This window comes from Schistocerca cancellata, chromosome 1 (assembly GCF_023864275.1).
Source record: "Schistocerca cancellata isolate TAMUIC-IGC-003103 chromosome 1, iqSchCanc2.1, whole genome shotgun sequence".
Classification (NCBI taxonomy): domain Eukaryota; kingdom Metazoa; phylum Arthropoda; class Insecta; order Orthoptera; family Acrididae; genus Schistocerca; species Schistocerca cancellata.
The window spans coordinates 1,172,826,221-1,172,843,408 of record NC_064626.1 but is presented as its reverse complement, the minus strand read 5'-3'; the positions used below and the strand labels follow the sequence as shown (position 1 = coordinate 1,172,843,408).

The window sequence follows — 17,188 nt, the reverse complement described above, 5'->3', positions numbered from 1 at the left end:
CAATGAAAAGAGTAAAAAGTAAGGAACGATCGTTTCTTCAGGATGCAACAATGAAGGCCATCCTCCGCATTACCGCTGTGAACACTTTGACGCCTGATATTTTCGATCTTGCAATGAAAAGAAAGTCAAGCTACAGAGGCCCAATAAATTTAGTATGCAATTTATTATAAAACAGTTGTTTCTTATTTATTTCCTGAACATCGTATTTCCTGGTGTAGCATGTCACCACGTCTTAGGAGCTAAAAGTATGAGGTTGTCGATCTTGTAAGACGCAACTGGCACATCAAAACGCTTGTCTTGCTGCCTGCCTCAGCCTGCCGTGCCACCTGCCGGCGTGCCGGCCCACTTGAATGGTCACAGCGAGCGACACGGCTCCCTGGAGCAGGGAGCGCTCCGCGGCTCACAACGGAGCCGACGAGCTGGAACAGCCTGCTCTACACCTCCCGCCGCCTTGATCCCCCTCACCCCCTGGTTGCTCCTCTCCTCTCTCGTCCCCGCCCCCTGTCACGCCTTCACTGTTGTGTCCCCCCTACCCTCCATCTCTACATCCTACATCTCCTTTCCCAAGGTGGTTTCCATCAACTCCCCCTTCCAGATGATACCCTCTCTCCCTCCATCTACCACTCCTATCAACTGTGATCGTCACCCCCCTCCTTTCCTGTCTTTTCCCAGGGCTCCCTCTTCCCCCCCCTTCCATCCTGTTTTCTCCCCACCAAACCTCCAAACCTCTCCCTGCCTCCCTTCTCCCCCCCCCCCCCCGAGTCCTTTTGTATTCCCCTCCTCTGCCTGCCCCACTCACTGTCGCATATGCCCAGCATCCCCCACCCCTCTTATGCGTCCTCATCCTCCATCGGCTCCTTTGCCGCTTCCCCCCCCCTTCGCTTTTCCTCTCCTTCCCTCCCTTTTTTTATTTTCCCATCATCTGTCCACTTTCCCCCCACCTGCTCTCGGCTGTGGTATGTCACATTTGCTAACTTTTTAGTGCAGTGTTCCAGTGAATGTTCAGTGTTGTTCGTCTTTCTCGTGTTGCGAACAGAAACCATGCTGTTGCTGGGTGTGAATTTTGTCTTTTGCGAACAGAACCCAGACGGTCGCTGTGTTTTTTAATTGTCTGTTTATTGTTTTACCTGTCTGCTTCGTATGTATTTTATTAGCATCATCATCTCTTTGTTCTATGTTTTAAGTTCCACGATTTTTTCGCCATGTTACTATTTAATTCTCCGATTTTATCGCCTGTTTTTATTATTTATTCTCTTCATCTTTTTAACAAAGTCTGTAGGCTGAAGAGAGGCATACTAAGCTGCTGCCAGCCCGCCCCCTTCGTGCGGAATTGAAATTCAATAAAGGAAAAAAAATGTGTCTGGGAGTCAGTCGGAGACGGAGCAGCAGCGCAGTGGGGACGCAGCAGCAGTGAAGTCGGAGGACGGAGAGCCGCTGAGGCGCGGACAGCCAGTGCTCGCCGATCGCTGGTGACACACATGAACTGTCCGACGGAGGGAGATTGGAGCGGGACGACCGTTGGTTGGTAGTTCGGTTGGTCGTCTCATCGGCTGACGTAATTTGCTCCTTTCAGCGTTTCCGCGTCTGGCGTGGAGCAGCGAGAAAGTCTCCGTGGCGCGTGTCTGGCCGGGGCTTGGCGGCGTCCACGCGCGGTCGGAGTTTGAGGGGCTGTTCCCATTGCTACGAGGTCTAAATCTACATTTACATCCATACTCCGCAAGCTACCTGACGGTGTGTGGCGGAGGGTACCATGTGTACCTCTATCGGTTCTCCCTTCTGTTGCAGTCTCGTATTGTTCGTGGAAAGAAGGATTGCCGGTATGCCTCTGTGTTGGCTCTAATGTCTCTGATTTTATCCTCATGGTCTCTTCGCGAGATATACGTAGGAGGGAGCAATATACTGCTTGACTCCTCGGTGAAGGTATGTTCTCGAAACTTCAACAAAAGCCCGTACCGAGCTACTGAACGTCACTCCTGCCGAGTCTTCCACTGGAGTTTATCTATCATCTCCGTAACGCTTTCGCGATTACTAAATGATCCTGTAACGAAACGCGATGCTCTCCGTTGGATCTTCTCTATCTCTTCTATCAACCCTATCTGGTACGGATCCCACTCTGGTGAGCAATGTTCAAGCAGTGGGCGAACAACTGTACTGTAACCTACTTCCTTCGTTTTCGGATTGCATTTCCTTAGGATTCTTCCAATGAATCTCAGTCTGGCATCTGCATTACCGACGATCAACTTTATATGATAATTCCATTTTAAATCAGTCCTAGTGTGTACTCCCAGATAATTTATGGAATTAATTGCTTCCAGTTGCTGATCTGCTATATTGTAGCTAAATGATAAGGGATCTGTCTTTCTATGTATTCGCAGCACATTACACTTGTCTACATTGAGATTCGTTTGCTGGCCGGTGTGGCCGTGCGGTTAAAGGCGCTTCAGTCTGGAACCGCGTGACCGCTACGGTCGCAGGTTCGAATCCTGCCTCGGGCTTGGATGTGTGTGATGTCATTAGGTTAGTTAGGTTTAATTACTTCTAAGTTCTAGGCGACTGATGACCTCAGAAGTTAAGTGGCATAGTGCTCAGAGCCATTTGAACCATTTGAGATTCAATTGCCATTCCCTGCACCGTGCGTCAATTCGCTGCAGATCCTCCTGCATTTCAGTACAATTTTCCATTGTTACAACCTCTCGATATACTACAGCATCATCCGCAAAAAGCCTCAGTGAATTTCCGATGTCATCCACAAGGTCATTTATGTATATTGTGAATAGCAACGGTCCTATGACACTCCCCTGCGGCACACCTGAAATCACTCTTACTTCGGAAGACTTCTCTCCATTGAGAATGACATGCTCACCGATCCCGGACACGAAAGATACGTTATCCTATCGCTTAGTCCGTTGACTCTCTGTCGGTTGGGTTGTCATCGGATCGTGAATGGTTGGCCCGACTACCTGTGTCACCTAAGCGAGCGTTAGTGTTTGCATTAGAGGCCGACCCTCGAACATCTGAGCGCCTTTGTGTGGACTGCCTTTTTTTTTTTTTTAATTTCTTCTCGTTGTTTGTACTTGTATGGCTTCTAGCCGATTTTTTTTAAAAAAATTAGCGTTGTTTTTCTCTTAAGGCCTTCAGCCTAGTTTAAATATCTGTTTCACGTAAGGCCTTTGGTATTTTTTTTTTTAAATAATGTTTTGGAGTTTTAGGTGTTAGGCCTTCAGCCGATTTGAATTTAACTTGTTACTTCAGCCTAACTAAAGAACTGATTGAAGATAAGGTTGCCCTTTTAAATTTCTGATTAAGCTTGGGTTTTAAGTTATTGGCCTTCAGCCGTTTCTAAATTAAAGTCGCTCTCAGCCGGTAATTATGTCCGAAAGATTAAAGCTGTGTGTTTAAAAATTTTTTTTCGGGGCTCTTGTAATGTTTGATCAAACAATAAAGTTATATGTTCGAGTGTAATTGACAGCCCCTTAGTTTGGTCCCTTTCCACACTTTATACTATCTGTCATGTCCTGCGGGTTAAGCGGGGGTCTCAGAAGAGTAATTAAGTTTCGGATACGCATTTGTCTAGGTAACTTGTTTAAGTCATTAATATTGCAAGATCAGAGATTAATGTAAGCGCGACATAAACACTCCATCTTCAGGCCACGAGCGGCTTACCGGGACCATCCAACCGCCGTGTCATCCTCAGTGGAGGATGCGGATAGGAGGGGCGTTGGGTCGTTATGATGGTATTCTTGATGAAAGCCGCTACTATTCGGTCGAGTAGCTCCTCAATGGGCATCATGAGGCTGAGTGCACCCCGAAAAATGGCAACAGCACATGGCGACCCGCATGGTCACCCATCCAACTGCCGAACACGCCCGACAGCGCTTAATTTCGGTGATCTCACGGGGACCGGTGTATCCACTGCGGCAAGGCCGTTGCCAAGCGCGACATAAGACATGTGAAATGCTGGTAAATTAACAATCAGTGTAACACCCAGATGAATGCAAGCACTCAGTCCTACATGCATTCTGCTGTACAGGTGCCGGATGTAAGTTTTTTGGGATTTCTATGCCTGTTGCACTTGGTTGATCAATATAGGGACGGTTAATGCTGTTTGTGGATGACGCTGGAGCTGTCATCCGATGATGTCCCATATCTTCTCGATTGGAGACGGATATGGTGCTCGAGCAGGGCAAGGCAACATGCCGACACGCTTTAGAGGATGTTGGGTTACAACAGCGATATACGAGCGAGCGTTATCCTATTGGAAAACACGCCCTGGAGTGCTGCTCATGAAAGGCAGCTCAACAGGTCGAATCACCAGATTGACGTACAGATTTGCAGTCGGGGTACGTGGGATAACCATGAGAGTGCTCCTGCTATTGTTGGAAATCGCACCCCAGACTATAACTCTAGGTGAGGTCAAGTGTCTCTAGCATGCAGACAGATTGTTTGCAGGCCCTCAAATGACCTCTTTTCTAAATAACACACGGCCATCAGTGACAACTGGCTCTGAGACGGAACCAGCTTACATTAGAGAACACAACTGACCTCCACTCTGCCCTCCAATGAGCTCTCGCTTGAATCCACTGAAGACTCAAATGGCGGTGGTACGGGGTCAGTGGAATACACGCTACTGGGCATCTTTCTCGAAGTTGTCGCTGAAGTAACCCATTTGTAACAGATCGTTGTGTCAATGTGGTGGCAACTGCTGCTCAAATTGCTGCTGGAGATGCAGTACGATTCACCAGAGCCATACGCTGAACACAATGGTCTTCCCTCTCGGTTGTGTCTGTCACGTGACTCTCCGGTGCCCTGTCTTCTTGCTACTGTACATTAGAGTGACCAACGCTGCCAGTAGTCATTACAGTAGCTATGTTCCTGCCAAGTCTTCCTGAAGTATCGCAGAAGGAACATGCAGCACCTCGTAGTCCTACTACACGACCTGTTCAAACTCAGTGAGCTGTTGGTATTCTTGACTGAAAACAGCTCACCACGTCCAATCTAAAAGGTAACCAACGCTCACGACCGTTACAGCGGCTATTTAAAGGAAACCTGATTTGCATCCTCATAGTGGCGCTGCTAGCGCTACTCTTATGCGATTAAACTAAACTAAAAAACTAAACTCCTCCTGAACAAGTCATGAAGTCCCAACGGTACCGATCGGCCGCCATGTCCTCCTCAGACCACAGGCGTCACTGGATGCGGATGTGGAGGAGCTTGTGGTCAGCACACCGCTCTCCCGGCCGTATGTCAGTTTCCGAGACCGGAGCCACTACTTCTCAATCAAGTAGCTTCTCAGTTTGTCTCACAAGGGCTGAGTGCATCCCGCTTGCCAACAGCGCTCGCCAGACCGGATGGTCACCCATCCAAGCGCTAGTCCAGCCCGACAGCGCTTAACTTCGGTGATCCGACGGGAACTGGTGTTACCACTGCGGCAAGGCCGTTGGCCTTATGCGATTAGCGTAGTATATGAAAAGACATCTTTCAGATGTAGAAATACGCCTAACAACTTTCGTTTATGTCGCACAACACTTTCTTGATGCTACGATTTTTTCCGTCAGTATATTTATTTACACATACATTTTACTGCATCTCAAAATATTGACTGCTGCATGTGTTCGAAACAGTTACGTAAACATTTATTGACTTTGATGTTGATACCTCAAAACATGAATTTATTAGGATTCGGCGGCAGATTCACTGTACAAATATGGCGGCTTATCTTTTACATTACAAAGGGGTAGTTAGTAAAATATAAATCACATAAATCTAAAGGCTGTGAAATCAGTTAAATACTTAAGATTACAATAACGGATAACTTAAATTGGAACGATCACATAGATAATGTTGTGGGGAAAGCAAACCAAAGATGCAAAATGCAACAAATCTGCTAACGAGACCTCCTACACTACACTTGTCCGTCCTGGAGTATTGCTGCGCGGTATGGGATGCGCATATGATGGGATTGACGGACATCGAAGTAGTTCAAAGAAGGGCAGCTCGTTTAGTATTACCGCGAAAGAGCAGGGGAGAGGGGAGGAAGAGAGAAAAAGAGAGAGAGAGAGAGAGAGAGAGAGAGAGAGAGAGTGTGCCACAGATACGATACGAGTATTTGGATGGCAATCATTAAACGAAGGCGTTTATCGTTGCGGCAGGATCTTCTCATGATATTTCAGTCACCAACTATTTCCTCTGAATGAGAAAAAAAAAATTGCTGCCGCCCACCTACATAGGGGAAAGATCGTAATAAAGTAAGAGAAACCAGATCTCGCACGGAGAGAATTAAGTGTTCGTTTTTCCCGCGCGCTGTTCGATAGTAGAAAGTTAGAGAAATAGCTTGAAGGTGGTTCGATGAACCCTCTGCCATGAACTTGAATGTGAATGGCAGACTAACCATGTAGATGTAGATATCATAATGCTATTCATCATGTAGAGCGCCACTTCAAATTCGACTTTTAAGACCTTGGCACTCATCATCGCAATGGCGTCGTAACTGCACCCACTGTTCATCAATTTGGGCCTAAACACCTGATGGGTTGCACAAGTTACGTCCATAGTGCGTCCCCATCTGCACCTACGATCATGATGGACTTTCCATGGCACCCGAAATCCAGCACGGTAGCCAGCCCGTTGTGGTGGGGTTGTCATGTACCCTCTAGGTTGTAGCCCCCTGACAACACAGGGATCGTACTGCCAATACCTGAGCTGCACCCTCCCCATGTCAGGCAAGGATTAGATGCCCGTCTACCTGGTGCATCAGGACTCCCGGCAATGGTCATCCTGCCAGGTGGCCCTTGCTGAGGCTGGGTGGCGCCCGTGGGGAGAGTCCCTGGTCGGAGTGGGTGGTATAGGGGCGGACGTTTTGCAGATGAAGAGTCAACATACATCAGGTCGCCCTGCGGCCGCGTTTTCTAAGAGGAAAGGATCTGTTTCTGTCTCTGTCTCTGGTTCTGGTACTTCTGCCTTTCCCCCCATGGCCACTCCCTGGGAGGAAGGACAGGCCCGCCAGCTTGGGGCGAAATACTTCCCCCGCTATTTAGTCTGTTCTTGGACCGATGGGGGGACGTTCGCCACCTCCAAGCCCATGTTCTTTGTACAGCGTATCGAGGATATCTTCGGAGAAATCGAGGCTCTTCGTAAAATGCGTTCGGGGTCCATTCTCATAAAGACCACCTCCGCTACACAGTCGGCGACGCTCCAGGCATGCGACTGACTAGGGGACATCCCAGTGTCCATTGTCCTGCATCTGGCGCTCAATAGGATGTAGGGGATTATTTTCCATCGGGACCGCCTGCTGGAATCTGATGAGGAGCTCAGGGCCAACCTGGAGCGCCGTGGCGTGCATTTCGTCCGGCGAGTCCAGCGTGGCCCCAAAGATCGTCGCGTCGACACTGGGGCCTTTATCCTCGCCTTCGAGGGGGGATGTTCTCCCGGAGAAGGTAAAGGTGATGTGCTACTGGTGAGACATGTGAGAAGAAGATAGAAGAATTGAAAACCTTGGACCATCTGTCTTATTCTGAGGCCAGGAAGAAATATTACCCCCTCCATCCCGTGATGTTGACAACGTCGTTTGCTTCGGTCGTGTCCACTCCTTCCGCAGTATCCTCACCCCTATGCTGTACCCCCTTCACCTCCTCACCCCATCCGGGGTCTAAGCCTCCACCTCCTAAATCCCTCCCTTCCAAATCCTCCTCCCTCAAGGCCCCTGCGCCCTCTGCCCCAGGGGCCGCCCTTCCTCCTCCTCCTCCTCCTCCACTGCCGCCTGAGAAGCGATCCTCTTCTCAGGCATCCATCGGGGAAATATTATGGACCCTGGCTTCCGAGGTCCGGCGTTCAAAAAAGGACCCCGAGCGTGAGGACTTTCTTCAGGTCCAGTCCCCACAGCCCACCATCCCTGTGACTCATCGGTCTTCCAAGAAGGCCTCAAAGAAGAAGTCTTTATCCCCCTCTCCAGCGCGTTTCGTCTTATGCTCCATCCGACAGTCGCTGCTCCCAGCCGTCCTCAGTTTTGCTGGGACGCTCTGCTGCCAGGCGCTCAGCTGGCCTGTTGTCGGCGGACGATGCTGCCCCTCCTGCGCAATCCAGGAATGTGGCCGCAGCTGGCGACGACTCGATGGAACATGACCCGCCTCCCGACGGCTGTAGCGATGTTCCCTCGAAACCTGACCCTCTGCGGCCGTCGAGGTGACCAATTCTTCACCGATTTCGTTCCCCCTTTCTCTGATTCGCGATGGCTCTGTTACATTGGAACATAAGAGGTATTCGATCTAATCGGGAGGAATTACAACTGCTCCTCCATCTCCACTGTCCGCTCGTCATTGGTCCCCAGGAAACGAAGTTACGCCCAACTGACCGTATTGCTTTTACCCACTACACCTCCGAGCGATCTGACCTAACCCCTGTGGACGGTATTCCAGCTCATGGTGGAGTCATGTTGCTCGTTCAGGACGATGTCTATTACCATCCCATCCCATTGACTACCCTACTCCAAGCAATAGCTGTCCGTATTACTCTTTCTGCCTTTACTTTATTTGTTTGTACTGTCTACACTCCATCGTCATCCGCAGTTAGTTTGGCTGACATGATGCACCTGATTGCTCAGATCCCTCCGCCGTTTTTATTGTTTGGCGACTTCAATGCCCATCATCCCCTTTGGGATTCTCCTGCATCCTGTCAGAGAGGCTCCCTCTTGGTGGATGTTTTCAACCTATCTCAATCTTGTCTGCCTCAATACTGGCGCCCCAACTTTCCTCTCGGACACTACTCATACCTACTCCCACTTCGACCTCTTGATCTGTTCTACCACTCTTGCCCATCAGTTCGAGTGGTATGTCCTTTCTGACACTTATACGAGCGACCATTTCCCCTGTGTCGTTCGTCTCCTGCACCACACCCCATCCACACGTCCCTCGAGCTGGAACTGGGGACTTTACTCCTCCCTGGCGACCTTTCCAGACCAAGATTTTCTCAGCTGTGACAGTCAGGTCGAATACCTCATGGCTGTTATCATCAATGCTGCCGAACGTTCCATTCCTCATACTACCTCTTCTTCACGTCGCGTTTCAGTCCCCTGGTGGAATGAGGCTTGCAGAGACGCTATCCGTGCTCGATGGCGTGCTTTACGGACCTTTCGCCGCCATCCTACGCTGGCGAATTGTATTGATTACAAAAGACTCCGAGCGCAATGTCATCGAGTTATCAAAGACAGCAAAAAAGTTTGTTGGGCCTCTTTCACCAGCAACTTTAACAGTTTTACTCCCTCTTCTGTCGTCTGGGGTGGCCTGCGCTGGCTGTCGGGCATTAAGGCCCACTCCCCGATACCTGACCTGACTTCAGGTAATGAGGTACTTGTGGACCCTGTGGATGTCTCCAATGCCTTCGGCCGCTTTTTTGTGGAGGTTTCAAGCTCGGCCCATTACCACCCTGCCTTCCTTCCCAGAAAAGAGGCAGAAGAGGCTCGGCGACCTTCCTTCCACTCGCTGAATATGGAAGATTATAATGCCCCCTTTACCATGCGGGAACTCGAATGTGCACTTGCGCTGTCCCGGTCCTCTGCTCCGGGGCCAGATGCCATTCATGTTCAGATGCTGACACACCTTTCTCCGGCAGGCAAATGCTTTCTTATTAATACCTATAATCACGTCTGGACCGGAGGTCAGGTCCCCATGCGTTGGTGTGAGGCCGTTGTTGTTCCCATACCCAAACCCGAGAAGGATAGACACCATTCTTCTAGTTACCGCCCCATTTCTCTTACAAGCTGTGTCTGTAAGGTGATGGAGTGCATGGTTAACGCTTGGTTGGTTTGGATTCTTGAATCTCGACGGCTATTTACCAATGTTCAATGCGGCTTTCGTCGACGCAGCTCCGCTGTTGACCACCTTGTGACCTTGTCGACGTTCATCATGAACAACTTTTTGCGAAAGCGCCAAACAGTAGCTGTGTTCTTCGATTTGGAGAAGGCTTACGATACCTGTTGGAGAGGAGGTATCCTCCGCACTATGCACAGGTGGGGCCTACGTGGTCGCCTGCCCCTTTTTATTGATTCATTTTTAACAGATCGAATGTTTAGGGTACGTGTGGGTTCCGTATTGTCCGACGTCTTCCTCCAGGACAACGGAGTGCCTCAGAGCTCCGTTTTGAGCGTAGCCCTTTTTGCCATAGCGGTCAAGCCAATTATGAATTGCATTCCACCTAACGTCTCAGGCTCTCTTTCTGTCGATGACTTGCGATCTACTGCAGTGCCCAGAGAACATGCCTCCTGGAGCACTGCCTTCAGCGTTGTCTTGACAGCCTATACTCATGGAGTGTGGTTAATGGCTTCTGGTTCTCTGAAGAGAAGACGGTTTGCATCAACTTTTGGCGATATAAAGCATTCCTTCCACCATCCTTACATCTCGGTCCCATTGTTCTCCCATTCGTGGAGACAACGAAGTTTTTAGGGCTCACACTGGACAGGAAACTTTGTTGGTCTCCACATGTCTCTTGTTTGGCTGCCCGCTGTACACATTCCCTTAATGTCCTCCGTGTTCTTAGTGATTCATCTTGGGGAGCGGATCGCACTGTCCTGCTTCGCTTATATCGGTCCATCGTCCGATCAAAGCTGGATTATGGGAGCCTCGTCTACTCGTCTGCTCGGCCATCCCTCTTATGCCGTCTCAATACGTCTTGCGACCGGAGCATTCTATACTAGTCCCATCGAGAGTCTTTATGCTGAAGCTGCCGAGTTACCATTGACCTACCGGCGTGACGTACTTCTTTGTCGGTATGCCTGCCGGCTGTTGTCAATGCCCGACCACCTCTCTTATCAGTCCTTCTTCGACGATTCTCTCGACCGTCAGTATGGGTTGTATGTGTCTGCCCTGCTGCCCCCTGGAGTCCGCTTTCGTCGCCTGCTTCGACAATTGGATTTTGCCCTCCCTACCACCTTCAGAGAGGGTGAGAGGCCGACACCACCTTGGCTCCAGGCTCCAGTTCACATTCATCTTGACCTCAGCTCGCTCACAAAGGAGGGTACTCCAGATGCAGTGTATTGCTCACGGTTTGTCGAACTTCGTGCGCAACTCGCCAGTAACACCTTTATTTACACTGATGGCTCCAAAACTGACGATGGCGTTGGCTGTGCCTTTGTCGTCGGGGACGTCACCTTTAAATATTGGCTCCTCGACGACCAGTGTTCGAGCTTTACAGCTGAACTTTTTGCTCTCTATCAGGCCGTTCAGTATGTCCGCCGCCACCGCCATTCTCCGTATGTATTCTGCTCTGATTCACGCAGTGCTCTTCAGAGCCTTGGAGCTCCATATCCGGTCCATCCCTTGGTGCAACGGATCCAGCAATCCCTCCATTCTTTTGCTGATGGTGGCTCTCCTGTTAGCTTTATGTGGATTCCAGGCCATGTAGGAGTGCCTGGGAATGAGGCTGCTGATGCTGCGGCCAAGGCTGCAGTCCTCCTGCCTGGCCAGCCCCCCTTTGTGTCCCACCGTCTGACATTAGTGGGGTTGTTTGTAAGAGTCTCGTGTCATTATGGTGGGATACTTGGTCGTCACTTCAAGAAAATAAGCCCCGGGCCATAAAACCGTTCCCAACAGCTTGGACAACCTCCTCCCGACCATCTCGGCGAGAGGAGGTAATTTTGGCCAGGTTGTGGATTGGGCATTGCCGCTTTAGCCACCGCTACCTGTTATCCGGTGACCCCGCCCCGCAGTGCCTTTGTGGTCATGCATTGAGAGTGCGCCATGTTTTATTGTCGTGTCCCCGTTTTAATCAATCTCGTGTTGTCCTGTCTCTGCCATCTACCTTACAGGAAATTTTAGCTGATGACGCTCGAGCAGCTGCTCGTGTTCTTCGTTTTATTACTTTGACGGACTTGTCCAAAGACATCTAACTTTTTAAATTATTTTATCTGCGTCTTTGTAAGAACTTTCTGGCGTTCCCCCCCACCCCCTTGAGTTTTACCAGATTATATGTGCACTTACATTTGTGACTGGGCGCTAATGACATCAGTAGTTGAGCGCCCTAAAACCTCACAAAAAAAAACTTCACACATCGAGAGTGAACGAAACATTGCCGCGAAGCTGAGAAGAAACGAATGTGTGATCACTGTGTTTTACCTGCCCTCTCAAAGGTTTTCGTGAGGGTATATCTCAAGAAGCTACCGCATCACTTCACCTCCAAGGCGATAATACCTGAGCCTCTGCTACGTTACGAGGCCGCTAGTAATTCGAGAAAGATTCATCCGCCCGTTGCTACTTAAGCCGTTACCCGGCTCGTAACCGGCAGCTGCACCTTGTCAACCCATCTGGGGCTGCCACCTTCCAGAGGTACGTGGAGCTGCCAACGGTCTTCATCCTGGCTATGCAGAGACTTGGCTTCTTGACATCTGGACCTCTCGTATTTTGGTATCTCGGCATGTTACAGTGATTCTGTTTAGATACAGAAGCTTCAACGGGTGTCCTTACAGCTCTGACTCTTTGTGACTTAGCCATTCTAGGTGCTTCAGTCTGGAACCGTGCTGCTGCTACAGTCGCAGGTTCGAATCCTGCCTCGGGCATGGATGTGTGTGATGTCCTTAGGTTAGTTAGGTTTACGTAGTTTTAAGTCTAGAGGACTGATGTCCTCAGATGTTAAGTCCCATAGTGCTTAGAGCTATTTGAACCATTTTTAGCCATTCTAGGCAAACGGTTCAACTTTGGCTTAAACTATCAGAGGTGTTTAGTAAGACAGAGACTTCGATTGTCAACCTATTTTTTGCTTTCTTGTGAATTTATGCTCCAAGACTGACAAGAGTGAATTATGTTATTAGTAATAAACCTGTTGTTCGTTGTCTACCTGGTTGTTAGTTCTCCCGTGGAGAAGCTGGTGTGGACCACTTCACGAAGAAAAATCTGATGAGCACACACTATGGATCAAGAATAAATTGAACAAAAATGAGAAGTAGCAAAAATGAGATTGGCGATAAACTTAACATTAGAATTAGGAACCGCGAAGCAGATGAAGTTAAGCAATTCTGCTTCCTTGGAATCAAAATAACATACGGCAGACGACGGAAGGAGGACATAAAAAGGAGCGTAACACTACTAAAGAGCATATTCCTGGCCGGAAGAAATCTGCTATATCAGACATCGGCTTCGAGGAGGAAATTTTCAAGAATTTACGTTTGGAGCACAGCATTGTATGGTAGTGAATCATGGACCGAAGGGAAAACGGAAGAGAAGAGAATCGAAGCGTTTGATATTTGGTGCTGTAGAAGGGTGTTGAGAATTTGGTGGAATGATAAGATCAGAAATGAGAAATTCTCCGTAGGGTCTGCAAAGAGAGGAACATGTGTGAAACACTAACAAAAAGAAAGAACAGCATGAGAGGGCATGTGTTAAGACAACAATGAATAGCTTTTACGTCACTGGGGGGAACTGTAGAAGGTAAATATTGCAAAAGAAGACGGAAAGTAGAATAGATCCAACAAATGATTGAGCTAGTTGGTTGCAAGTGCTACTCTGAGATGAATCGCCATCAACAATGCAACATGCCCTCACGGCAGCATATACCATGGAGTCGTTTGGAATTTAATATTCGACACTGGCGGAAAGACAACCGACCAAGAACTCAGACCACCACCTCCCCTCCCCCTGCCGGACAAATACTGCAAGCAAAAACTCTTCCCACTAACGGAGTTCGAACCGGCCACGTTCGAAGCGATCACCGCTTCAACACTCCAATCGCTGAACAACATAAATCAATTTATTGATGTGAGGAAAATTTCTAGTTGTCATGAGGTCTTTACACGATAAAATTTAGTAAGTAGAGTCAAGATTAGATGGTTACACTTACCAATAGAGATGCCAGACTGGTCGAAGTAAGGAGCAACGAAGTCTATTACTTCTTCCCTCTCTGACGTCATTGTCAGCGGTGCGATGATCATGTCTGTCTCCTGAACATGAAACAATGTCACTGAGTCAGAAGACGAACGGTTTTTAATTATGTTGCATCGTCGATAATGGAGGACAAAGAATTATAATTACTTGTCACTCTAACTAATACCGTGTAAAAGAGGTAGCTGCGTTTTATTTCTTGATGCTCTCTGAATGGAATCTCACACACTTCCGTCCCGCCCAGATAGATTTGTTAGTAATTAGGAACAATGCTTCAAAATAATAATTCAATAAAGACTTGGAGGTACGGGGTCATAATGTTCAATGAACTTGAGACAATGGCAAACACCAAACTGTAACGGATCTGCCATATCTATACTAGTCATAAATCTGTGAAACTGTCGTATCTGTTTGAGCACGCTTCTCTAAAGCTGCTAGACGAATTTTCAAGGTTTTCACAGGTAACTTGGGCATAGCATGTGGCACCGTATAGGATTAATTTAATCAAAATCAGATTAAGGAAAAAATATCGAAGTTGAAAGCTTTAACCAAACTAGTATTATAAATGTGAAAGTAACTTTCTCCGTTACGTTTTCACGACCAACCCGCTGAATCGATTTCGATGAAATTTGGTATGGAGACAGGTTGAACACTAGGGAAAAACGTAAGCTACTTTAGAAAATGTGTAGTACAAAACGCTTATTAGTTTGAAGAATGTTACGCGAAATAGGGAAAAATATTTACCCTTGGAAAAAGCTATTTACTCTCTGACTTTTGATCTTCATCAACAATGAGCACCGACTGTGACTATCTGGCTGTTACCTCTAGGATCTATGGGATTTTAATTACGTGCGAGCCTCGGTCACGATTAGCAAGAGTTTTTGTCGGTAAGCTCAGTCATGATGCAATATTTTACGAGTTGAAATTTATAACCCTCACCACTCTAGAAATGTGTCCCTGTGCTCCATAGTCCAATCGGTGTACGTCTTCTTCTGTAATTTTTCATTTATTAGTTTATTATTATCTTTAACAGCAATTTATACTTATCTGGTAAAGCAGTTGCAATTTCCCCAGATGTCTGATGATACCTATCTTGGGCAAGCAAGACCGTTTTTTCTGTATCATTTAAAGTGTTTCCAGTGGTGGTCATGTCGCATCATAAAGGCATATTAATGTTCACTAATAGGCAAGTGAAGTATCTCCCTTCGAAAGATCCGACTGTTTTCAGATTAAGTGTACTGTAATATTTCGAAGCTTTCGGTGTAATCACACATGGGAGAGACGGATATTTTCAAAGCTGTTCACGGCGATGTTGTACAGTGAGAACTGACACAACGAACTCACGGTAATTCTGCGACTGGCTAACGTACTGATCCAATATTTAATCTGCTTTATACAAAAATAACTGAAATTTTCCTATTTTAACTACAAAGAAAACGGTATCTATGATGAAACTTCCTGGCAGATAGAAAATGTTTGCCGGACCGGGACTCTAACTCAGGACTTTTGCCTTTCGCTGGCAAATGCTACCCCAACACAACCCGTCTTCACAGCTCTATTGAGTCGCATTTCCAGTGTCCAGGCTGTCAAAGACTAGTTACAACAGCTGCGAACCAGCTTGCGTCAGGAGAGCATACAACTGCTTCATGGCTGCCTTCTCAACCAAATCAGTGCACGCATCAATGGCAGAAGGGGTGCAACGCCATACTGATAAGTGGGTTCATAATCGCAAGTCGTTTGTAAATCTGATTAGATTTTTTTATCACTGAAATAAAATCATATACCCTTTCAATCCGTGAAGATAAATTTCGCTTGCCTATCCGTTTCTGGGTGCTTAACTTTTCTTGCCAGGCAGTGTATACTGAGTACTTGGCAAAGAGCTGGTAAATGAATAGTAGAAACGCTTTTCTGCGGATCAGTATCAGGAATAATTTTGATTACTAAGAGCATGGCTATTTTCGAGTTTATCTCTAGGTGACCATTTTAAATTTATACATTAAATGTATTCGCAGTTGCGAGTATGGACAACCATCAGCTGTAGATTGGAATGACGACAGTGAAAACTTGTGCCGGACACGGACTCGAAGTCGGATTTCCAGCTTGCCGAGAGCGGTCGCCTTACCATTTGGCTAACCGTACACGACTCACGGCCACACCCAAACTTCCATATGTCGTGAATCATGCGTCTTCAGTCTGTACTCGTACAACCACTAAGCATACCCCCGTACAGGTGAGACATTGTACTTGAAAGTCGCTTGCCCGGTGTCGGCGGATATATACTATACTGCAGTGCCTGTGTTATTCCGGGTTACGATGCAAAGTTCCTTCCCGCATGCATGAGTCGTGATCGGGCAGCCAAACGGGAAGGCGACCGCTAGCGATAAATTCGGGTCCCGGTCCAGCGCAAATTTTCACTGTCGTAATTCCATTATACAGCTGATGGTTGTCCTTATTCGCAAATGCGAATACGTTTAATGTGTTTCATAACGGCTGCTGTCGTTGCAGGGATTGTTCCTTTGGACATGAATGCATGTGGAAAGGAAGAGTGCATCTTAATTTAGAATAACACAGGCAGTCCAATATCGTATTTTAAATTTAGATCTCTGCATTCCCAGCTTGCTCAGTCCCACAGATATAGTCTATCATTTAAATTTGTTTAGCGCTTAAGGGGGGTAGGACGTCAAACGGGCCGACTCTGAGCAGGAGAGGCATCACAGGGCATTTTAATTTCCAGTGTCTATAATTTTACAAATAAATTCATCACACTTTGTCAGAATCACCAGGAAGGATTCAGGATTCACACCCATTGTAGTGGAAGTTCGAAAACATAACAAAATAATTTTTTTACGTGCGAAATTTCATTATTTTTTCACTTACCAATGGCTGCATTTGTTGCTATAGGTACACTTTTCTTCATAAGTTAGAGAGATTCTTCGATGAATTTTACACAGCATACATACCATACTCACAGGTGTATGAAACTCTAGAATTTATTTAATTTATGAAAAAACGAATGAACTGTTATATTTTAAACTTCATGTTTAGCAAAAACACAAATTTTATAGTTAATTACCTCAATTTTTACCACAGTTTTCCATAGATTTGGAAAATTCTAGAGTTCCATACACCTTTAAGTATGGTTTGTATGCTGTGCAAAATTCATCAAAGAATCTCTCTTACTTATGAAGAAAAGTGTACCTACAACAACAAATGCTGCCATTAGTAAGTGAAAAAAATGAAGAAATTTCACATGTAAAAAAATTATTTTGTTTGTTTTCGAACGTCCACTGCTAAGAGTGTGAATTCTGAATCCTTCCTGGTCATGCTGA

At 47.1% G+C, this 17,188-nt stretch overlaps 1 protein-coding gene and 1 pseudogene across 1 annotated transcript in view; both read right to left on the bottom strand.

Annotated features, from left to right (window-relative positions):
- Positions 1 to 17,188, bottom strand: part of LOC126094110 (ionotropic receptor 25a) — a 216,765-nt gene that overhangs the window by 90,614 nt on the left and 108,963 nt on the right. Inside the window, exon 10 of the mRNA XM_049908770.1 lies at positions 13,819 to 13,918. Coding sequence (XP_049764727.1) covers positions 13,819 to 13,918 — 100 coding nt within the window. The remainder of the gene's footprint in view (positions 1 to 13,818; positions 13,919 to 17,188) is intronic.
- LOC126100374 (5S ribosomal RNA) lies at positions 5,325 to 5,442 on the bottom strand (annotated as a pseudogene).